At 35.9% G+C, this 26,245-nt stretch overlaps 1 protein-coding gene across 2 annotated transcripts in view; it reads right to left on the bottom strand.

The window, feature by feature from the left end:
* Positions 1-26,245, bottom strand: part of LOC111511924 (follistatin-related protein 5) — a 673,378-nt gene that overhangs the window by 52,379 nt on the left and 594,754 nt on the right. For both annotated transcript variants that reach the window (XM_074181896.1, XM_074181897.1), the window contains exons 5-7: positions 25,692-25,841; positions 20,322-20,456; positions 15,729-15,861 (exon numbers count right to left, since the gene is read on the bottom strand). In XM_074181896.1, the coding sequence (XP_074037997.1) occupies positions 15,729-15,861; positions 20,322-20,456; positions 25,692-25,841 (418 nt within the window). The remainder of the gene's footprint in view (positions 1-15,728; positions 15,862-20,321; positions 20,457-25,691; positions 25,842-26,245) is intronic.

Here is a 26,245-nt window from a genome sequence, read left to right as displayed (position 1 = left end):
GACGATGAGAAGTTTGAGCTTCTCACTAAGAAAGGCGTATTCCCATACAATTATGTGGACGGTGTGAAAAAATTTCGCGACAATGAGTTACCATCCAAAAAACATTTTTATAATAAATTAAACGATTGTGACATTGATGATGCAAAGTATGCTCATGCTCAACGCGTTTGGCATCTATTCGATATCAAAACTTTGGGGGAATACAGCGATTCATACATGCGAACTGATATATTGCTTTTGGCAGACGTTTTTGAAAACTTTCGCGAAATTGACTTGAAAACATATGGGCTAGACCCTGCGTGGTATTATACTATGCCGGGGTACACGTGGGATTGTATGTTGAAATATACAGGTTGTGAACTGCGAATTTTAAAAGACGTCGATATGGTTATGTTTGTGGAAAAGGGTATAAGAGGTGGAATTTCAGTTTGTTGTAATAGATATTCGAAAGCCAATAACAAGTATATGCCAACATACGATCCAACGAAACCATCCAAATACATAATGTATTTCGATGTAAATAACTTGTATGAGTGGGCAATGTCACAATATTTGCCATATGGAGGCTTCGAATGGGTCGATACGAATATTGATGTATCTCAAATTCCCGATGATAATCCAGGATATATTTCACAAGTTGATTTGGAGTACCTTGAGGGATTTCACGATTTACACAAAGATTTTCAATTTTTTTCCCGAGCACCGCGCTCCATCAAATTCCAAATCGACGAAACTGATGCCAACTCTCTATAATGAAACAGAGTATACGTTACACTATAGAAATTTGAAACAGGCTCTGGAGCATGGATTGAAATCAACTGAAATTCATAAAGTTATGAAATTAAAACAATCTGCATGGCTGCGTCCCTATATTGAATTGAATACTCGATTGAGGACTGCAGCCAAAACGTCTTTCGAACAAAATCAATTCAAATTAGGCAACAATGCCATCTTTGGGAAAACCATGGAAAACATCTGGTTGCACCGAATAGTGAAATTAGTGTCCTCTTACGAGGGCAGATTTGGTGCCAAAAATCTCCTTTCCAGCCCTCGATTTCATAATCGTACAATTTTCGATTCAAACTTGATGGCTATCGTATTGAAAAAGGCCAAACTTATATTTAATAAACCGATGTATGTGGGTATGGCAATTTTGGATTTGTCAAAAACATGGATGTTTCAATTTCATTACGAATTTATGTTACCCACTATGAGCATGAAAAAATGCAAATTAATGTATACAGATACAGACAGATTCATTTATGAGCTACCGTATGACGATGTGTATAAAGATATTATCAAAAAAACATTTCAAAATTTGACACTTCTGATTATTCGACATATAACGAGAAGAATATCCCTTGGAAATAAAAAAGTATCCGGACTCATGAAAGATGAAGCAAACGGCAAAATCATCACGCATTTTGCAGGACTGCGTTCAAAAATGTAGACCTACAAAGTGCAGGGTTGTAAAGTTGTTACAAAGACAAAGGGAGTGAAATATGGTGTCGTTAAAAATAAATTGATCTTTGAAGATTACGTAGATTGATTGAAGAATTTCAAGCAGAAGAATATCACACAATGCACAATAAGATCATTTGCTCATAATGTTTTCAGTATAGAGCAGACAAAAATAGCCCTTGGTCCGTATGACGACAAATGTCATCTCATCCCCAAATCATTCGATAAATCACCTTGGGGGCATTGTAGTTTGAAATAAGGTTATCATTTGGATTTTTTTTGTTCTAGTTTGAATATGCTCGATAGACATGTTATTCTGAAAATTTTCAACAGCGGTAGAAGTCCACCAACTTTGCAAGAATTGGCTGCAAATAAAATTTTTGGGGCTGTTGGAAATATTCATAGATTTTGTGCTAATGAAAAACTAGGAATTGAAATTTGGTATTGTGAAAATATGCCAAGTACTTGTTATTTCAATATAACAAAAAAAATCAAAGAAATACTAAATATAAATTGTATTGGAGAATTATAATAATAATAATAATAATGAATTTATCCAGGCAAAGACATAAAATAAACTGTTACAGGCACGAATAATATGTAAAATACATTGATACAATACATTGGTTACAATGATCCTAATTTATTTTGAACAAATTCAAGAAACCCACAAAGGAAATCCTGTGCGTTGATTTCTCATAATCGTTTCAAAATCGATGGATTAATGCTGTACCTACCTATGTAATTGAAATAAATAAAAGTATGTATATATAAATGATGTAGAAATATGTTAATATGTTGATGAAATATGTTAATATAAGGTTTAATAATTATTGAAAAAAAAGAAGAATAATATTACGTTTAATTGTGTCCTAATATTGTGAATAATGCAATGTTAGTTATTTTTCAGGTCAATAGGACTATGGATTGCATTGCGCGGTTTACTCATTAACCATTTCCGTACTTTAGACTTGAATAGAGATACCGAGTTGAGTATTTTAAATGAGTATGGCAAAATATTATAAATCTTTGGTGCAAGATATAAATGACATCTCTGTCCTATTGCATACGGGGTATATTTAGGGAACATTCTCTGTATCTAGTCGGATAACTATGTTCAATGTTTATGGTGTTATATGCATTTCTGTGTTGGTATAATGCCAGATACAGAACAAATAACTGATGAATATCTAGTACTTCAGCATCTTTAAAAAGCTGATCACTAGAATATCTGTAACCGTTTCCAGTGATTACCTTTGAAATCCATTTTTGTGTGATTTCCAAGTGTCTCATATATAAATTCGTGGCTCCATCCCATACTATGATACCATAAATCAAATGAGTTTGTATTAAGACATAGTACATTATTTTCAAATGTTTAATATCAAAAAATTTTTTTAAATATCGAAATTTGGGTAAGCAGTATCTTACTTTTTTTATGACATTTTCAATTTGATCGTTCCATTTTAGGTGGCAATCAAGATATATTCCTAGAAACTTAACTTTCTTATCTGATTTAATTAACATCATCTCATCTACATGTTCAAACTCTATTTTCGTGAATGGGGGTAAGTTCCATTCGTAGCTCGTGTAGGGTACATAAATGGTTTTTTTCAAATTTATGGTGAGTAATTTTTTCCTTAGGAAATCTACTACTATAGGAAATGATTTAATAATTTTTTGTTTCAGACTGAACCAGTTACTGTTCTGTATAACTGTGTCATCCGCAAATGAACTTATTTCACCATCTACAGGCAAGTTGAAAATGTCATTATTATAAATTAAAAACAGTATTGGACCGACAACTGTTCCCTGAGGAACACCATATTGAACATTTCTCTCCCTACTCATTATATTTCCAATTTTTACACATTGTTTTCTCTCTTCCAAATAACTTTTCAGGAGTTTATGTGCGTTTCCCCTAAATCCAATGTTTTCTAGGGTTTCTAATAAGTCCGTGTGGCTGACAGTATCAAAAGCCTTCGCAAGGTCAAGAAATATGCATATTGCAGGTTCTTTAGAATCAATAGCTTTGTATATCTTTGAAGTTAAGTTCACGATTGCATCTTGCGTCGACTTTCCTTCCATAAATCCGTATTGGTTTTTTGAGATGACATCGAATTTTTTCAGAAAATCTAAGATTCTTGATTTAATCAACTTTTCCAAAATTTTACTGATGAAAAACAAATGAGAAAAAATTACCATTTTACCGATTCTGATTGGTTAAATTTTTTGAAATGTAAATTTGTAGCTAATACAAGGTACACATACATTTTTTTGAGTATTTCGGTTTTTGTATAATATTTATTATTTTACACGCACAACTTTGCATTTTCACCATTACTTCTACAATTGACAGAAAAAGTAATTCAAAATTATGTCAAATATAATATATTAGGAGAAAATTTCTCGAACTTTATCAATATGCGATAAAGTACAACCAGAAAATACCATTTTTACTGTATTTGAACAATCCATTATATGTAGTTTTTTATTGTATCATTTTTATAATTCAAATATATGTAGTTTTTTATTGTACCATTTTCATAATTCAAATATGTGTAGTTTTTCAATGTTGTATTTTGAGGAGGGGTTTTATTTCCACGTAACCATGATTGAATAATTTTAAAAATACCTCGATAATAGTCACAAAAGTTTATGGCATCCAGCATAGCGATACAATCAGACAACACCTCCATATGGATGTTCAGGATATCGTTTAAACCTTGTTGAAATAGCTCCATGTTCGTGATATCCTTGGAAATGGAAACTTGTTTGGTATTACTTTCGATGTATTGTGTGACGTAAATGTAATCCCTGCAACGTGTTGTGATTCGATCAAACTCGTCTACATAGTCATCGATTTGTGAATCAAAGAAATGTTCCTTCACACAACATCGCCGACTTTGAATTTTATCTGCCCAAGTATTTTCATATGGGTGTATGTCGATTTGAGAATTTGTTATTCGTTGGTTTCGATAATTTTCGAGGGTTGTATGCCCGTCTTTGAGTGTGGCGTATCATTGTAGGAGTTTGTGATTTCAGGCAAGACATTCAACCACTTGTAGGTGTCATCCAAATTGAAATATTTGAAAAGTCTTTCTTTCAACGTCCTAATTGTTCATGGACAAGTTGAATCTTGTCTTTGGAGGCCATAACTGTGCATTATGTGGAACAATTCAATTTATTACATTGGAGTTAGATTTTTTCTTTCTTTCTTCTTTAAATGGCGAGCTCCAAATTTTTAACATTCAGAACCAATGTAGATATTTGCGATTCGATGTTTGATCTGAATTTTTTCAATTCTTCATCCATTTTCTCGGTCAAAATATCAGTTTGCTGCATAGATAGCAAAATGTTGGCACTCTTTTCGTGAATCAAACTGGTGAGTTCTTTCAATCCCTTTGATAAATCGTTGCCGATACGTTCGATATCGATTTCATTTCTAATCACATATTTCCAATTCATATCTCTTCTTATGGAAGCAGTGAGGTTTTTCTCAACTTCATCCACGTACTCTTTGTTGACTGCATCTTATGCGTTCGTAGGTTTTTTCACATTACACAATTTCAAATTATCGAAATCAATGTCATCATCAGGTGTATGTAGCAAGCCACTGACTACTGATGGTGTTGTAGAATGCTTTCGTTTCCTATTTGAGCTAAGCCCAAACTTGTCGATAGTCATAATGAAAATGGACACACACAGATATAACTCTAGTAATATGTGTTTTTTCAATGTGGTTTTCGCAACTCAAATGACCACATTGAAATTTTGCGAAATATTTCATTTGATAATCGCGGCATAAATGTACGTTTTATCGCGCAAAATTTTTGACATTATTTTGAAGCAATTCTCATGTCATTTCTGCATCATTTTCCATGACGCATTACAATGCAAATCATATGGGTTTTTAAAAGAAATGAGACTTGAAAAAATGCATTTTTTTCAATGCGATTCAAATGACAAAACTGCCTATTTTAAAGCATCGAAATTTTGCGAAATTTTCAACGCCTTTTTCGAGACAAAAATGAATGTTTTATCGCATTACATTTTTATTACTATAAAATACATCTCATATTGAATTGTTTATTATTGAATAATGTTGGCTTCCCTGAGATCATTGAATATAGCTGAAATTTCGTTGTCGTGAGAAGAATAATTTCTAGTTCCTTTCGAAGCTTTAAGCAGCTTGAATCTATCGCATATCTCGTTCGGATCGTCCCAATACACATACTCGAAGGGCTTCTCATTATATATCCAACGATGTCTGTCGAGTGCAATATTCGAACCAACTTCTTCATTGCTCACTAGATTATCGAAACCCTTACCAAGTGTTTCAGTACGAAATATGGGTCTAATTACATCGGACCATTTCCATTTTTGAGTTCCCTTCATGGATCCTCTGGCATTCAGGTGGGTTTGCGTTACCTCTAAAAGAGGTTTATAAGAGGCTCGATCCTCTTCATTATAGTCTTCAGGTTCATCGAGGAAAATTAAATTATATAGTCCTGGAGTTCCTTTGAGAGAGAGTCTTCAGTTGTGATATTTCTAAGTTTATGAAAGTCAATGTACTTTCTACCGAGGATCCATTTTGAAGAGGACTCGTCATAAACTGATCCGTATATTTTATCAATCGAATCGTTTTCAGCCCGATGTTGCATGACATATTTGTGGGATATGGGTGGATATTGCTTCAGGTCCTCCATCATACTCTCCTGTGAAATATTTTCCATTGATGGTGGTGGTGGTGGAGGCGACTCGTGAAATACCTCATCATAATCCTTTCCCGTTTCAGCAACATTTTCAAGTAGTAAGAATTGTGTTTCTTCAAATGCTCGAGATTGATCAAACGGCTCCTTCTTCATTTCCTCTTTCTCTTCCTTCTTACTGACACCACTACGTTGTCTCAAATGGTCTACCGATTTTTTAGAGATTTCAGTTACATCCTTCAGTGGTTTCGATATAGGTTGAAAAAACTTTTAAAACGACTCATCCTTTTCAGACTTTCCCAATTTCAGAGCTAGATACTTTTTTCTTATACTTTTTGAAATTTCGTTAATTTTGTTCTTGCGCACAACATCGACTTCTCAACTGAGCGGTTTCATATTGACAAATAACGTTTCCATCTCTATTCACATACACTTATGTATTTGTCGAAGCCTTTTCGATATCGCCCCGTATTTAAATCACATTCCTTGTCAATGATAAAAGTTCCATACTTGTCGCGCCGCCAACATTCGGCACACATTCTCTTGAATTAATCGAAAGACATGTCTGGAGATACGTGGAGATACATGTTTCAAATTCATTTCGTCTTGTTTAAACAATACAAGCATGTTGCAATTGTCGCGTATCAATTGTTTGGGTATCTTGGAATACGTCTGACACAGATAGATGGCATCAATGTCCTTATATCGGCACATGAAAATAATATTCGCGAATTTTCTGCTGACCATCGCAGGCTACATCATCGAATATGAATATGGAATTTCGTTCAGCCGCCTCTGGACTGAGAATTTCTTAGTTGTCTCGAAATGGGAAATAACCGACTCCTTTGGTTTTTTCCAATATCTCTCGAAGCAACTGATACTTGGGGTGATACAATGACTTTGAGTACACGTAGATATTTTCAAATTTGGCTCCATTCGGATGAAATAATATCGATAGTGCTGTGTTGGTTTTTCCACACCCTGACGGACCACATATGACGGCGCGAAACGAATTGAGCAACAACTTGTCATGTTTATTTCGATACTTGACGCCATCATCCAAATAGTCCAAGTTGTCTATGGGTAATGTATTGTCTTGCGGAACGACTTCCACGTTGTGATCGATGATCGGTAGATTCACTTCAATATGTAGCGTTCACATTGACGTCATCCATCATTCCATATGTTGACTTATCACGGAGAAGGTATCGTCAATACGCTAATCAATAAGCTACCATTCGGATTACACTTACCTGACTATCAGTATTGCGGTCCTGGTACGAAACTACAACAACGATTTGCACGAGGCGATCCTGGTATTAATCCACTAGACTCGGTTTGTGAACAACACGACTTGGCATATTCGCAAGATACGTGTCTTGAAGCTAGACATCGAGCTGATAAAGTTCTCGAAGAAAATACGTGGCAATGAGTGAAATCTAAACACTTGGCGAGCGCTCTATTCGTCACCGGAATAATGAAGTCCAAACGGAAATTAGGAATGGGTGTGAAATCATTTCGATGCAGCATTTTGCAAAATATAATTAAAAACTGGAAGCCTATGACGAATGACGTGAAGAAATCTGCGGCATCGGCTCTTAAGGTAGCAAAAATGGCTGTCCATAAAGCTGGAGGACGTAAGAAGATACGTATACCGAGAGTTATTCCATTCGAAGCAAAATCTGGAGGAATCCTACCACTAAGAGCCATATTTGTAGTCCTTTCAGCTTTGGGTTCGTTGGTAGGCGGAGCGAGCGCCATCGCAAAAACAGTGATAGATGCAAAAAATGCCAAAAAAAACTCGAAGAAGATCAACGTCACAATAAAGCTATGGAACATTCGGGTTCCGGTTTGTACTTGCGCAAAACACCTCGGGGATTTGGTCTGTTTCTAAAAAAACAATATCAACGCAGAGGACGAGGCCTTTACTTGAAAAAGCAATAAAAAAACTCCTGCTGAAGCTACCCCATAGAGCATTATATAATTCGAAAATTCAAAAGCGTGCCCATCAATTGAAAATACCACATTTTCGTTAAGTCTTTATGCGTGATGCGTTGCCAACTTGTGGTCCTCAGCCGCGAGAATGTGCTGTATTGAACTTGTATTCTCGATTGAATAAAGGCACTCATTGGGTAGCTTACATTAAAAACGGCAATGCTGTACAATATTTTGATAGTTTCGGTAATCTCAAACCTCCGATGGAATTGGTGCGATATTTTGGAAGGGGTATAACGATTACATATAACAATGATCGGTATCAAAATTTTGACCAGAGTAATTGCGGACATCTGTGCCTTCAGTTTCTACTTCATAATGACTGCAAAAACGTTAAGAGTAATACGGGATTTAACCGAAGCTGAATTGAAAACTCTTTCGATTGATTATTTGATTGGGAATTATTAGATGTTTGGCATAGATTACCAAAGGACTAACAATATCGATTCGCTTTGCAGATTCGTTTACCATGTTTAATCCATTATCGACATAAGGTGGTGTCAACTGCGTCATCGCTACAAAATGCAATATATTATGGTCCTGTTAGCTCACGAAGAGAATGTTATTATTGTAGGAATAAATGATTCAAAATATTGTTATTGTTTTCAATTCATTTTTTTAAGGTGTGTACATGTGGGAAATGTATCAGTCATGTCTATGATATTAACTCTAACGAGTCGTTCTTCGATAATTTTCATTGATTTCAATCCACCCATTCAATTGGATTCCGATTCAGAATACAGTTTGGCTTTGCTCAGTTTCCATTCGTACAACAGTATACCGAACATTGAAGAAGGAACGACATTCTATTATTACGAAAACGATGACAAAACTAAACAAAAAAGTATCGATATCCCTTCTGGATCTTACAAAATTGGTGACATTGAAGCTTTGATAAGCAAATTTATTGTGCCTAAAACGTACAAGGAAAATCCTCAGGAATTTTTCTATCTCAAACCGAACGATAATACGCTGAAAAGCGAAATATTTTGTTTGAAACACTCAATTGATTTCCCACCTGCAAATAGCTTGGCTCACATACTGGGCTTTTCATCTACTCTTCTCAAACCCAACTTGCATTACGCATCCGATTTACCTTTAGATATCATTAAAGTACGCACCATACACATGAATAGCAACATTACGTTTGGAGCCTTCTATAACGACACACCATCTAATACGATATACGAATTTGCCGTCGATGTTGATCCTGGTTACGCAATTGACGAAACACCCAATCATCTTATTTATCTACCAATTTCTCATACGAACGAAATAAACATTACATTGCGAGTTCTCGACCAAAATTCTAGGCTCGTTGATTTCAGAAACAAAGGAATAATAGTTCATTTGGAATTGAAGCGAAAGTATGGTGTCAACTATCTGTAAGAATAACTCATCACCCAGCCCCACGTCAGTCTTCACCAAGACTTTTAAACAGCGTCAACAACTGTCAACGGAGAATAAATTATTCCTGAAATCTCTGGATTATCATGTTGTCCAATCAAGTAGTTAACATTTTCCGAAAACCGCAAAACGATGAGTCCATACAAAAGGTAGAATGGCGGACCTACTACCCGTATGTCAAATCTTTTCGCAACAATGATGTCATTGAAATCAACATTAACCAATCCGATGCCTATGATGCTTTGTACGATAGCCTGCTATTCATCAGTGGAAAAGTTGGGAGAATTATACTGCCCTCCTAAGCTAGAACGCAGTAACTCCTAATTTGTCATTTTGGAGTTACTGCATTTCTAACATATCTAGAACATTTTTGTATATGTCTAACTAAGCAAAAAAGCAGTATTTGCAATCCATATTCAAATAAATGGCTAAAACGTTTGCAGTATGTCCACTTTTTGATGTTCATACATATCTAAAGAGCAGTATCTGACATTTGCTTGACTAAAATGCAGCATCTCCAATTTTGCCTGGAGATACTGCGTTTATGTCTAGGGTCAGGTGACATGCAAACATTTTTATTGTATGTGCGGCAGATCTCAGTCGCGTTTGAACGTGTAGAAGATAACATAAACATAACCAACAATTGCATAATTTGTGTATTTTATCAGCAAGTAATAAAAAAAGTGATAGTGTTAGTTTGGAAAAAGTTATTTCGAGTGATTGGTAAGTACTTTCTTCATAATGTTCATTGTCATTTACTTCGTTCTTTCTATTTGTTTTTAATTCGGGAGTTTACTTGAGCTCTTTATTATAACAACTATATTAATTTATATCAAAAATATTATACATTTGTCTCAGTTGTTTGATCAGTTTCCTACTTGCCATTTAAAAAAACCTTAAAGGTGCTTCTTGGCTAATACCTAATTAAGAATTATTATTCATGTTATTTGAATGTGGTTTTTTCACTTGCTTCAGATTTGCTCCGTAAATTACTATGGAAAACAAGAAGTACGGTTATCGGTGGAAACTGATTAAGAAGGGTCTTCAGAATAAGGTGACAATAAATGTAAGTGATGTGCAAGCTATATCCAGCAATGTGATCGAACAAACAGAATCAAATGAGTATGTTACATTGAATCCGCTGAGCCTCTACAATGCTGATATCTCCAAATCTGGTTCAATTGCTGCTTCGCCATTTGAAGATAACTTAGACGGTCCTTCATTAGTGCCAGAACCAACTTCAACTGAAATTATGGCCGCTGAGGAGCCAGACTTTTCTAATTTGAATCAGGATGCAAATATTCCAATATTTGATTCCAATCATTTGGCATTCGGTTATCCCCACTTACCTGAATTCAATGCGCCATCATTGCCTCTGCCGATCCATTCAAATGAAATCATGGATGAAAACATTCCATTGCTTGATTCTAAAAACACTGTTGTCGACGATCCTCATCATTATGACCTACCTGATTCTGATACCCCATCATCACCAGTACGCCATACCCAAGACGTTCTGGTTGCTGCTACTGATGAAGCACAATGTTCTTCAATAAACACAATTCAAGATGCAAACATGCCCTTATTAGATTCTGACGACTCTGTGGACGATCCCCATTACTTACCTGACTCTGATACTTCATCTGATCAACCTTTGAGCAAGAAGATTCGTAGAACATTAAAGAAAACCTCAACTCACCAGAGTGGAGAAGTGGCTGAAGTCATTCACCCTGATGAACAATACACTAAAAGAACGGGAGAACTTAGAAAAAGGAAGAAGTTTTGTAAAACCGTTGCAGAAAGGAATGCTGACAAACTGGAAGAAGTTAAAACTAAACATACGGTTCGAACAGGTTGTGGATCATGCAAGAAAGGATGTGTTGGAAAAATTGCGGAAGATCAGCGTATATCAATCAATAGGGACTACTGGAACGTCAAATTTTTCTTTCGGCAAGTATTTCAACTATGGAAGTGAAACGGCGAAGAGGTTCTGCAGTGTCGAGGACAAGGTCTTGTAAATACTTTTTGAAACATGCAAACGGTGAAAAAGTGGAAATCTGCAAAGTGTTCTTTCTAACTACACTGGGATATGATCGCAAAAACGACCGAGATATCACCAATGTTATTAATAAGGAAAGTAATGCTACGAGCGGGCAAGATAAACGAGGAAAGCACCCCAAAACTCCTAAAACGGATCGAAGTGTAATCAAAACACATATTGAATCTTTTGGACCTACCATTTCCCATTACAGAAGAGAACATGCGCCGAACAAAAGGTATTTAGCTAGCGATATCAACATCACTAACATGCATAAGGATTTCATGGCAAAATATCCCGACATAAAGTGTTCTTACGAGTTATACAGAAAGTGTGTTTCAAAGGACTGTAATATTTCATTCACTAAATTGGGTCACGAGGAATGTGGAACATGTGAAATTTTTAGGATGCATGATCCAAAACATACTCAACAAAATCTAATACCAGACTGCGAATCGTGCAAGGCATGGGAAAATCATATGAGTAAGGCAAAGAATGCCCGTGAAAAATACAGGACTGATGCTGCTAATGCTGGTTCCGATGAAACATCCCTAATTGTTTCTGCGGATTTAGAAAAAGTTATAATGCTGCCCAGGATCGACATGTTTAAGCAGGTGATATTTTGTCAACGAATTATTGTGTTTAACGAAAGCTTTGTACCGATTGGCAAGAAGCAGCAGATCAAATCTTTCGCTTGCCTCTGGCATGAATGCATCTCCGAAGAAAAAAGAAGATTTGATCAGTACCTTTCACGCTTTCCTCATCGCCATGCGAGACTTTGAGAACATAACCTTCTGGTTAGATAACTGTTCCGGACAAAATAAAAACTGGGCCCTATTTTCCTATCTGACATATATCATTAATTCACCTGAAACAGCAACAAATAAACTGACTTTGCGATATTTTGAGCCAGGACATACATTTATGGCGGCAGACAGTTTCCACCACCAGGTGGAGCTATCTCTACAACAAAAGAAGAAAGTCTACGATTTTGCAGATTTTGTAAATTGTGTACAAGCTGCAAATTCAGGCAAAGTGACCGTGAAGGAAATGAATCTGGAGGACTTCTTTGTTTGGCACGATAATTCTTCCTCTTACAAAATAAAACAATTGATTCCAAGACCTTATATGAAAGACATTGTAGAAGTCATTGCGGAGAGAGGAAAAAACGAACTCATTTATCGGACAAGTTTTGATGCAGAGGTGAATCATATGAATTTCCTAAATAAGAAAGCTATACGTCGACTGGATCTTCCACCAAGAATAATTAAACCAAGAGGAATCACAAATGAGAGAAAACGCAACATCGAGAAATACTTGCTTCCTTTATTACCACAAAATAGACGAGTATTTTGGGAAACACTTCCTGTTGATGACAACGCGATCGACGTAAGAAATGCAGATGAAAAGGAATGATAAATTATATATATATATATATATATATATATATATATATATATATATATATATATATATATATATATATATATATATATATATATATATATAATAAATTATATCATTTTTGACTTTCATTTGTTTTTGTCGTAGGCACTAATATTGCAGCATCCCTTTTTTTATTCCATGTCGCTTGTCTACAACGCAGTAACTCCCAAATTTTTCCAATACTGCAAAACTGACTAGCACCAAAACAAATTTTTAATTTCATATTCTACACTAAAACGCAGTAACAGCCTATTTTTGATTAAAGTATTTGATTCAATCAATTTCAAATATCAGAGTAGTTAGAAAAAGTGATCATCCATTGTTATACTTAGTTGTGAAATATTACATGTTTGTTTACCTGCCCGCCCAGGAAAAAAAATTTAAAACCTCATTAACTCAAAAGCACTAAAAGTGGACATACTGCTTTGTTAGTTAGGAGGGCAGTATAGGAGATGGTCATGTGACCTTCTTGAACAATGCTGGTGGTTTCCTGTTTCAATCTGCTACCTATGAGCAAAATGGTAAAAAATTGAAAGCAGTTCGTGTAGTTGGAATTGTTAGTACTGTCAGAGGCTTCCTCACCTACACCGATGAAGATATCAAACACTTGACAATCTCAGGATGGACATACCCCAAGAGCTTCGGCATCATTCAAACTACATCTTCAACGTTCAACATAATTATACCTATCAAGCATTTCTTGAATATTTTCAATAATTATCAATGTGTTTCCTATGGTTAACACACCATCCGATTAGTACGAGCTGGAGATGATAGCAACTGTTTCAAAATAGTAGCATCAAAGACGAAAGTTAAGCTGAACATTGAAAATATCGAACTGAAAGTTAAACGAATCTTCCCTCATGATCAAATCAAATTGCAACTTTTGAAAGCTATCCAAGCCGACACTCCTATTCTCATACCGTTCAGAAAATGGCAGCATATGGGAACCATATGTGATTGTATGTTTCCAAAAAGATCGTGATTACACCAAAGTCAACAAGGATCCAACGCAATTCAACCATATAAATATCACCAAAATAACGTTGACTCTGAATGGTGAAAATTATCCCAAATAGAATATGCATCTAAATTTTGGGAAAATGAATTTTTTGCAAGCATATTTCAACTACGCACAATTCGGTCTTACCTATGAAATGACTAATCAACATAATCCTCTCATCAACATTGCCGACTTTATACAAAACACTCTCTTTGTCATCGATTGCTCTAGAAGGAATGAAAGCATCAAAAGTTCCAGTGCTGATGTAAAACTTGAAATAAAAGTATCTGAGGGATTTCCACAAAATACACGAGCCTATTGTATCATTGTGCACGACACTGTCATTGAACACCTCCCACTCAGCGAAATTATCAAGAAATGGAACTGAACATGTGATTTTGCTGCAGTAAGAGTCAACATGAGAATAGCTGTCGTAGGTATTCAATGTTTCATCATCGAGCAACAATTCCATCCTAAGGAGATAGCTATTAGGATCGGAATTCAATGTAGTAACTTTTTACTGTTGCCAAACACACCATTTTTCTGTTTGAGTAAAGAAGATCGTCGTACCACCTGTTACTTGGAGCGAAACGTTCACGGATTGAGGTATTCCTCTGGCTATTCCCGAGTAGAGAGGACTGGATCCTTCGGGAGAAAGAGATATTAAGAGCAGATAGTTGTTGGTTCACAGATGGATCGAAAACACCTTCCGGTTCTAATGCAGGTGTTTTTAGTCGCAGACCCGGGACAGAGACATGTTTTTTTAGCAGAAATTCACGCTATTGAATTGTGTGTGGAGAGATTGGATAAATCCAACCTCACAAACAAGTCAATGAAAATATTCTCGGACAGACAAGCGGCGTTGAAAGCTCTTGGCTCCTAGCGAGCAACGTCTAAATTGGTAGCAAATTGCCAAAAACAACTATCCTCGATAGGAAGACTCAACACATTGTCTCTGGTCTGGATTCCTGGCCATACTGGCCTGGAAGGTAATGAAGCCTGCTGACTCTCTAGCAAAAGAGGGTGCTGCAAGTGGCTTCATCGAATCAGAACCTGTCAATTGCATCGCTTTGGGCTTTGCCAAACAATCATTGAACACCTGGATGGCAAGATTTATGGGCTTCTGGCAGAATCTTCCAGTATTGGCTCACTCCAGGGCGTTCATATACCCTTCGAAGCTTGATACCAAACAGTTGTTGGACTATAGAAAGGATGAACTACGATGTCTAACAGGTCTTCTTTCAGGTCACTGCCATTTGAATCATCACATGCAGAGACTTGGACTGTCGGAAGACAGTGTGTGTCGCCTCTGTCTGGAAAATGATGGAACTACAGAGCATATACTTTGTGTCTGCCCCACTGGGGACCGAATCAGGTTCTTTGAATTTGGCAGATCCGTACTCTTACCATCTGACCTGAAAGACCAATCACCATACAAACTAATCGGATTCGTTAAAAAGCTGGGTTTATTTGGCCGAGTGTGAATATGTTTGAGCCACAATAAACCCTTGCGAGTTGCGGTGGAGGGTCGAATATTCCCACTCAGCATATGCTGTTGACGATACAACTGCAATAATTTTCAATTATTAGAATACACTTGCTGACCGGTTCAGAAGAAAGTGTTTTATGTTGTGATATAGTTACTGTCATATTTCATTATACTTACTATACAATTTACTGAAAGCCACGTAGAATTCATTGATGCTCAATTTTCCATCGTGATCTGTGTCATCATATTGAATCATATTGGACAGCGAACATCCATTGCTCAGAGAATCCAGTCTTTCCTGAGTTGATATCTGGAAAAAATATTACAGTGAGAGTTCGACGATTTGTTGTGGGAAATATATTTCATGGGGAGATTATTGTTTAGGGAATATTCATCTTCGATTTTCTACTTCTCTTTTATCTCATTGTTTTGTTTGAAATCAAAGCTCCAAAATTGGAATGGAAAGAATGATTTCTGCCACTCCAATGACGGTGATTTTGACGAAATATATGCATCTCTGAGAGTGTCAAATTTTGAAAGAGGACGAAAAAATATGAGTGAATAATTATCTATTACTGACGACTGATGGTTTTAACCGAAAACTCGACCAGGTTCACAGTGAAAATTAATCTTATGGGTGAAATTCTAGTCTTTCATTTATTATATTCTGTAGGGTTTGTCACGAATGTTGTATTCTTCAATTCCCATTATTAATATTTGATGTATGAATTGAGAAATGAAAATTGAATATGGGTGTAATTTGATATTCGTATGAGCAATAGTTTTTCAGATAGATCCTTTTCATTTCATGTTCATGTGAAAGAAAAATCTGAACATTCACATTGATGGATCTATTTCGGTGTGAACGGTATCGATTACTATGGTCAAATACCCTCGTGTTCTGAATAAGATATGTTAATAACTTTTTGAGCCACCGAAGGACCATATGAATTAGTAATAATAATAATCGTCTTTATTATTTCCCAGCTGTAGTAACATACGAATATTTAGATAAATTACAGAGTTAGTTGCTGATATAACAAAAGGCAAAATTCAACTCAGTTAGCACAAGTGCTACTGAGTTGTTCTTCCACTCAGTGAGAAAAATATTTGGTCGAAGGAGATTCAAATACATTACTTTTAAATTGGGCACATTATTCCTGCCAATTGATCGTTTCAAATTGGTATCAGATATTGTATTGATCCTTCTTTTTTACAATTTCTCACCACGACTTGAAACTGGTCAATTGAGAATAATGATCACAGATTTTCCTTGAAGCTCAAATATTCAAGAAATAGTTTTTAAAATGATCATACGAGTATTTCAACAGATTTCTTAACATAAGTGATCTCCCACAATCTGAAAGAAGTTATAAGATTCAATCAAAGAGTTGAGTACCGAAGTTTACTAATGAAATATTGAATTTCTATTTTTCAATTGAAAACCTTGAAAATCTCTCATTTTGAGTTCATGAAAAAATCGTAACCTGGTTATGTTCTTGATACGTCAATCAGAGTGAAGACAAAATATTCTAAATTTGCTAAATTTGTGAGAAAAACAAAATACTCATTTTTTTTTGGATATTTTCATCTTGCATGATCTGAAAGATTTGAGAATTGTAATGAAAAACTTATGCAGGTTTAAAAAGAGCAAATTTTTCAGTTCACCACAATAAGTTATTGCGTGAATTCAAAGTATTATACCTTTTTAAACGTTTCAGTAGCTGAAAAAAATTGTTTTCGTCTTCAGAAATGGAAAGAATTCTGATGACACTCATCGCTGGCTGCAACAGATTTCATGCTCGTGAAGTTCAATATTCGTCTGTTGCAATTTTGTCACTATATATACCTTCCTCCAAGACGGGTGCACAAATGACTTGTGAAAAATTGAAACTGGTATATTTCTAGAAGACAATAATTTTTGGCAGAAATCTTTCGGTCCTCTACTCCTCCATCTTTATACAAAAAATGTGGGAATCTTCCAACGGAAGGAAGAATTACACGAAAGAAAAAGTTGCACATGATTGCTAGACAATATTGAATATGGAAGACATAAAATTCCACATAATTCCCTCGTCATCCTCAATGGTGGACATCACTGCTTCTGAATATGACACTTTTCTAATTGCCTCTTCAGCACCAATCTGGATAACATTACAAGATGAACCACTCAGTTCATTCATACCATCACGACTTAATGTCACGGATGAGTTAAATCTGCTCATGTCATGTGACTGAAAGTGAATTCTACGCATCTTTGCGAAGTTTTTTTCGAAATTAATTATTTGTTTCATCCTTTGGAAGTTTGTATGAATATAGAGAAGTAAAGCAAAAGTTTTCTCACCATTGCCTCTTTTTTTCTATTGAAATTATCCATGTGTTTTTGAATTTATATTGTCTTTGCATATACTCTCGGACAGTAATTTTGAATTCCATCAAGTATTACTGTCGCGGGAGCCATGAGAATGACCCCAACTGCAGCACTTGAGGTCCTACTCGGACTTCCACCATTGCACATCTACAAACAAAGAGAAGCTCTATTGGTGACGCAGGCTAATGCAGGGGCAAACCTCAGTCAGCCAGTCACACGGTGCAGAATACTTGAAACTCTACAATAAACTGAAGGCAGATCCAATACTAGGAATTCTCGTGGATAACACAGTTCCGCAGTACAACTTTCAAAAAGATTTCAAAATCATCACACCAAGTAGAGAGGACTGGCAAAACGTCCGGGAGAAACTTGGTATACAGATGGCAAAAATAGCCAAGAAGGAGTGGAAGCCGGTATATATGGAGGCAGAGAAAAAACGTGAATCGCACCCAGCCTCGGACATAATGCAACTGTGTTCCGGAAGTAACGGCCATCGAACACTGTATAGGGGAAAATAAACAGGCAGAGGGTCACAAATGAAACCATTGCCATTTTCTCCGACAGTCAGGCGGCAATTATGGCGCTCAGCTCATTTCAAGTCTTCTCAAGACTGGTGGGAAGCTGTCTGAGCGCACTCGAGGAATTGAGTACCCAAATTGGGGTCACTCACTCTAGCGTGGGTACCCGGACATGAGGCCGATGTTCTAGCCCGTGAAGGCACATCCAAGGCTATAATCGGCCCAGAACCCTTCTGCGAGGTAGCGAAAGCATGTACAAAGATATCCATAAACTCATAGCTGCAAGCCTAATCGATAGATTGGTGGAATAGGCTCCCAGGAATGAGGCAGGCGAAAGAGTTTGAAAGAAACCATCGCCCAGATTCACGGAAGACCTGCCTAACCACAACCGAAGGTTGTAAGAGTAGTGGTGGGTCTACCAACGGGGCATAGCCGACTCAGGAAACATATGAGCAACATGGGTCTGACAGAAAAAACCCAATGCAGTCAAGAAGAGGAAGAAACCGCATGTGCTCTGTGAACGCAAAACGATAGCAAGGCTGAGACACGCATGATGCGGGAAGAGAAACCAGAGGCTGCCAGCTGGATGAAGGGGTTAGTGTCAAGGCTATGGAGTCTCATCAAAAAGTCAAGCTAGACAATGAGCTCTAACAATCAAGGAGCATCACAATAGATCTGAAAAGGTCGCAGTGAATCAGGCCATGGGCCAGTTCCTCAGTTCTAATCTAATCTTCGAATGAGATAATGTGAGTGCCTTCTTCGCTGAGAGTATGTTCGGCTACAGCTGATTTGTCGATTTGTATGAGTAAACAATTGTGTTCAGGGAGACAGGTACCCACTTTTTTTTGTGGTTCCAATGTAGACCGACTGGCAGCTGCAAGGAATCTGGTACACCCCGGGTCTTGTTAAAGATTCTCTGAGATTCTCCTAATTCAGTCTGTAAAATTTTCAACAAAGGGAAGGAAAGCTTTTGCCTTGACCAGTATGGCCGCGGTTACTTTGGTGTTCTCAATCCTGTATCGTATGGCTTGCTCGAAATCTCCTTCGCTGTACCCATTCGGTTTGAAGGTATTTTTCGGGTGATTGAATTTCCCAGAAAGACTCCCAAGATTCACAAATACGTCGTGCTCTTCCAACCAACGTTTTAATTACCCATCCCTTTTTTTGTGAATGGTGGTTAGAGATTTTGTTCAGGTATCTTTCTGTGTGTGTTGGTGTGGTGTGTGTTTATTGGAACTACTAAAGAAATTGGGAGATGACCCAGTCATCACTCGAAGACGATTGAGGATACTAACAATCTGAACGTCGTGAAGTAAGGTGGCTTGATGTCTTTTAATTTTCATTTCTTTCAATTGCCATATTTTCAATTGTTGCTTGTATTCAATTTCATTGTAATTTCAGTTTTTTGTATCAATATAATAGTTACTTTCTTAGCTATTTTTCAAAAATTTTATTGATTTTTCCTGGGATTTCAAATCATTTTATATCATATTAGATAATGAAAGTCCGAACTAATGAAATGTACTATGAAATATTGTGAACTACCTTTAAATGACAGTTTATTAGGATATTTTGAATTTGATTTCAGCTCATTTCAAGTACCATAGGGAAAACCCAATCAAGTGTTTAATGCCGGAAATATTCGATTTCAGACTGTTAATGATATTCTAATCAAAAAGTTGAAACTGCTGAGGATTGCGTTCACTGCATTTTCAAGAACTTTGAGGTCACTATAGTTATCCGCACAATCATTAATATTCAAAGACTTTCAGAACAACTGGAATTACGATAACCTCCTTAATGCTGCTCTGACTCTAATGAACCTGCGTATATCACGACTATGCTTACTGGTGGAGTAACACCACTGGTTACATCACTCACCTCATTCAATTCGGTGGCTTCCAAGTTTCCATTGTTATTCCTGTCATAGTGGGAAAACATAATGGAAACCAAGTAATCCTTGCTATGATTATCCTGTGACATCAGCCTGGCGTGGTTGTACAACAATAAATTATCCTGCAAACAGAAAGACCGATACAGGACTAGTTTACTGTGGTTCGGGGATAACAAATGTGCATATAAATTTTATTGGGGAAAAGGTTGTTGTTAGGCATACAGCTGCATGCTGATCTTGTTTCTTTCATATTTCACGGTTTACAAGGTTCGAATGAAACTTTAAAGAGCAAAAAATATATTTTACTGAAAAATCCTTCGGAACGGTTTGAACTATTCAGCTTTGTATTCAGCAGTTTTCAGCTGTATTGTTTCAATATTGAATTCAAAGATAATGAAATTTTAGGAAATTGGAATTGAATATTGAAATGGTTTCAAGGTAAATATGTGAATTCTCACGACCAAAGTTAGCTGTGACGAAAGGATGCTATACATAAATATATTATATACACATTAAGTCAAATCAAGCCAAATAGTATTCATAATTTTGATTTGAAGCGACAAATGATCCCAATATACAATACCAACAAATGAATAAGACATCCAATGGTTATTTCATATTGCCTCTTAACTTATTTAATGATAATAAAAAATGGGCTTTATTCATTGACATACATTGTTTTTAAAGGTAAAATATATAGCAAAACATACACAAAAGTGAGACAAAGAGAAAACCAAGGCAGAACATGAATATATTATCTATCCAGAAGACTTCAGATATGTTTTCAACTTTTTCTGGAAATTATACAGGGTGTAACTGAATAAGTGTAAAACATTCAAGGAGGTGATTCCTTATAGAAAAAAAGATAGGATCTTTCATATAAAGAAACTTCATTGGAGCATCCCGTTGTTGAGATACAGCCCCTTGAAGGGGGTACATAAAATTTGTATAACAATTTTTTTCACAAGCACTGAACCATTTAAAATTTATTTACGATAGCCTGTTCCATTCTAAACAAAAAATGTCTCATGGGTTTTTTGCCCAAAAAAAACCAGTTCGCAGCAAAAAAAATTATTTTACGAACAACTACAGAGATACATCGTCATAAATGCGAACTGGATTTATTGTTATTTTGTAGTTGGTACCTGTATTAAACGATTAAACTAATTTTTTAATAACAAAACACACAACATGTAGAAATCATAGTAAATGTTCAATATGCCTACCTTCAGACATTACGCATGCGTCTAGTCGTCGGCGCATTGAGCCACGTATTCGCTCAAATATTCCTAGAGTCCCTCTGATTACCCTGCATGCATCAATGATGCGGTTTCTTAAGTCCTCTACAACGTGAACAGGAGTACGATAAACCAAATGCTGTAAATGGCCCCAAATAGAGAAATCGAGAGGATAGCGATCCGGGATCGAGTGGGCCAGTTCTGTGCTCTTCCTTGACTATCCACTGATTTGCATATGTTTCAGTTAAATGCTGACAAGATACTTGACTAAAACGGACGGGAGCCCCATCATGTATAAAAAACATATCCCTTCTGACGCCCAAAGGAACTTCCTCCAGCAGTACTGGATGCACTTCTCTTAGAAATTGAACGTTTGCCTCACTATTCAATCGAGGAGGTAGAAAATGAGGCCCAATTGAATCATCCCCAATAACTTCGAGCCACACGTTAAGAGAAAACTGTTCTTGATGGTTAGTTTCGACAATAGCGTGAGGGTTTTTATCAGCCCATATGTGGTAATTATGAAAATTAATAATCTTGTCCCAAGAAAAACTACATTCGTCTGTGAATTCTATCGTCTACAGAAAGTCACAATTTCTTCTAATCATTTCCAGCATCCAGCATGTATATTGTATATTTTATATTCCTTGTATGTACTACGTTATGTTATGTTATCATTAAATATACGTTATATGTGTATGTGTGTATATGTATATATGTGTGTATGTATGTGTATATGTATGAGTATATGTCTGTATATACATAACATGGTGAAGGATATTTGGATTTCTATATTTTTCCTTCTTATATTTTTTCATATGATTAAAATTATATTTTTATGTACATTACTTTTATCAACTATAGACATAGAATTGTTTATATGGATATTTTATATTCTTTATATTCTTTATATGTACTATGTTATATTATCATTATCAACTTCAGATTCAATTGAACCTCCCGTCTAATACCCTACGCACAGACTTGATCTTCTGTAGGTTTGCCCATTTATTCCCCTTCCCCGCTTATCTTCTGCACTGTGTCATATGTATGTACAAAAATGTAAAATGAGAGATGAATAAATTATTATTATTATTATCCAATTGTAAAATTCTAGATGGTTCGGAAAGTCTCGCGGTAACAGTGCCTGTACTCGTTGCAGATGGTGAGGGTACAAAAGTTGTTCCTTTAAACTTCGAAATTCCGTCATATGATCAACATTTAGCTGGAAAGCAATCTTTCTAGTACTGGTAGTAGGTTGTTCTTCAATCAAATTAAGTACTGTTTCCTCAAGCTGTGGTGTTCGTACTTCTCGATGGCAATCACAATCCTGCGAATGAATCATATTCTCGTAATCGTTGATGGAGTCGAGCAAATATTCTATGTGAAGGATGCTGCCGTTGAGGATACATTTCAGTATATCTTCTAGAAGATTCTAACCCATTTCCCTGCGACAGACCGTAAACGAAATGCAATTAGCCATTTCCTCAATTATGCATGCCATTTTAATAACAAGTGAATTATTAAAGATTAGTTTTGTATTTTCGCATTTATGACGATGTATCTCTACAGTTGTTCGTAAAATAATTTTTTTCTGCGAACTGGTTTATTTTGGGCAAAAAACCCAGAAGACATTTTTTGTTTATAATGAGACAGGCTATCGGAAATAAATGGTAAATAAATAATAAGACAAAAAGTTACATTGGAAATAAATTTTAGAGGTTGCGTTTTCCACCCCTTACAACCATGGGGTAAACCAAATACATTACTGGCTAAGTATCTTTTTGGTAGTACAAAACATCAGGTTAATTTCAATATTGTAAATTTTTTAGTGCTTGGGAAAAAAATTGTTATACATATTTCATGTACCCCCTTTAAGGAGCTGTATCTTAACCAGGTATGCTCCAATGAAATTCCTTTATATGAAAGATCCTATCTTTTTTTTGATGAGGAATCACCTCCTTTGATGTTTTACACTTATTTAGTTACACCCTGTATATGGAGTAGTGTCTAAATTCACTCCTCAAACTTGGGGTATATATGGTCAAATTTCTCTCACACCATAAGAAAGACGAATGCAATTGTTTTGTATTTTTTGTAAGCGATTTACATCAAAGTGTATCAAATCAGGCCCGTAGATTATATCGCAATGTGCTAATCTAAACAATATGAGAGTTTTGCAAAGTTTCAATTTCAATTTGGAAGTCATAATATCTCTATTTTGATACCGTTGACGTAAGATACTGTACGAGTTACGACAAAGTGAATTTATATGTTTGTGAAATCTCAGATCACCACCTAGCCACAAACCCAAGTTCTTGCTTTCTGTAATTATTTGTACTAAGTATTGTCCAAGTTTGATTCCAATTCTTCCTTCAATTTCCCACCTTTTGTGTTCGGGCCAAAAAGTATCAGCTGATTTTTCTAGAATTCAATTTCGTATTATGGGCTATAGATAGATCCAGTAACTTTTGTAGATCGCTGTTAATTTTTTCCATTGACACCTGCCAGTTGAAGAAAATCGATAATATAACTGAGTGTCATCTGCATAATGATCAATTATTTTATGGAAGTCAGATATATATAGAGAGAACAGAATGGGGCCAAGGATAGAGCCCTGAGGTACTCCATAGTCAACAGGTAAAGCATTAGAACACTTTCCATCCAGACATACTGACTGAGTCCGATTTCTGAAGTAACTTTTCAATAGATCTACAGTCCCTTCACTAAATCCGAAAATTTACATTTTTCTACACAGAATATTGTGGTCTAATGTATTGAATGCTTTACTGTAGTCCAAGAGTACCACGTGGAGTTCTCGATTGTTTCCTCAAACCATTGTTTCTCTTAGTGATTGACGATGGTTTCAGAACTCTGCATATTACGGTGAGGAGTTCAAAAGAATCATCAGGGATAATTGATCTTTGGTCTCAGATAAGCAAGAAAAATGAGCTTATCACGCTGTGAGAATGAAAACTTCAATGGCCAAAGTCATTATTTGGGAGAACAAAATCCGGGCTGGTGGACTGTAGTCGAATGAAAACTGTAGTACCAATTATTTGCTACTGCGGTAGCCATATTCAGTACAGCTTGGTAAATGTAGATTGTTTCTCAATTTTATATGCATAGTAGATCAGCCAGTGGAGTGAAGCAAGTGTTTAATACCGTCGAGGAACTCGTGTAGCTAACATCGTGTTAGTAGCGTATGTATGGAAATTATTATGTGTGGTGAACTGTAAGTTATTTGTTGTCTTCGAAAATGCGTTCGAACAGTAAACTGAAAAACAAGGTTCTCAATGGACAAAGTAGAAAAATTGTGAACAACGTATCAAGAATAATGCAAGCAGAAGCAACGACAGATGTAATGAGGATTTCTCTTGTGGGTAAGAAGTAATAGTGATTTTCGTTTTTTTGACTACGAAAAACAAACGAATCTGTTTCTACCGAAAGAATTTTCCAGAAACTGAATTCAGTGGGACTGACCATGTAATACATAAAATACTCTCTGAAATGTCTTCAACCCTGGATTTGAGTGATTAGATATATTATTGTCATGAATATCTCCTAATAAAACACGTGTCCTGAGCAGATGCTTCAGTTGATATGAAAAGTAATACTTTTTCATATTTGAGTTTAATTAGATTGCTCTTATTATTATTCAGTTTTTTTTTAAATGAGAAATCACAAGCACAACAGGAAAATCCTTAAGGTTCTCTAGGAGCGGTTCCTGTAAGAAAATAGCGGTTCACATTGGATTTGGATCGCTGGAGATCAAATCCATTTGGAAAAACCTCACCAGGAAGTTTATTTCTAAATCAACGCAGTTTCCCAAATGAAAGAGTTCTCAAACAGCGAATTCGAGGTGTACTGAGTTGAACTTCAAAACGATGAGCAGCCACAAACTGTCGCGTATTTCTGATATGTACCGCTCTTGGTGGAATCAAATGTGCCAAGTCACCCGAACACTTGTAATTTTAGGGCAATAAATTGTGACAGTACAACAGTTAATTGAATTGAACCAAAAAATGTCTAGAAGTGAGAGTAATCTGAAAAATGATATTGCTATATAACCACAGATATCAGTAAATGATTTCAACTATTCATGCAACTACAACATACCTTCAATACTTCGTATTCTTGCATTGAGCAGTCATCTTTATCATAATAGAGATCATTTTTCATTTCGTTCTCATCGGCTTCATCGTCTATTTCGTTTTCAAGGTAATCTGGTTCCTCTGGAGTTGAAAAGAGAATTGAGTCTTCAGTTTCCTGAAAATAAGGAATTGATATAAGACGAAAACTGGTTCACAGAGATATCAGTGAAATATGATATGATTTCGATGTACTGAAATGATAAAAGTATGCTGAGAGTTTCACCCATCCCTTCGAAAAATCATGAAACACTTCAAGTTAAACTGAAAGGGGTATATTTGGAAATTTTTCAAAAAATGGAAGAAAGCAATTAATTTCGAAATGTACTCCATATAAAGATGTGTGGTTTATGCAGAGACGTAACTTTCAGACAAACACTGAAAAAAGTCCTTTCGAAACAACTACTTTCATATTGAAGTGTTTTTTTTTAATATGTTATGATGAATTTCCTTGAAGTATCGATCAGTTTTTAGCATATTTGTTGATGAAGAAAAGAGAATTGGAACTTTCTATGTTTTTTA

Source organism: Leptinotarsa decemlineata, unplaced genomic scaffold, assembly GCF_025532065.1.
Source record: "Leptinotarsa decemlineata unplaced genomic scaffold, Ldec_3_MD MMD2_tig00026317_RagTag_RagTag, whole genome shotgun sequence".
NCBI lineage: Eukaryota > Metazoa > Arthropoda > Insecta > Coleoptera > Chrysomelidae > Leptinotarsa > Leptinotarsa decemlineata.
This window is presented reverse-complemented; position numbering and strand designations above follow the sequence as displayed.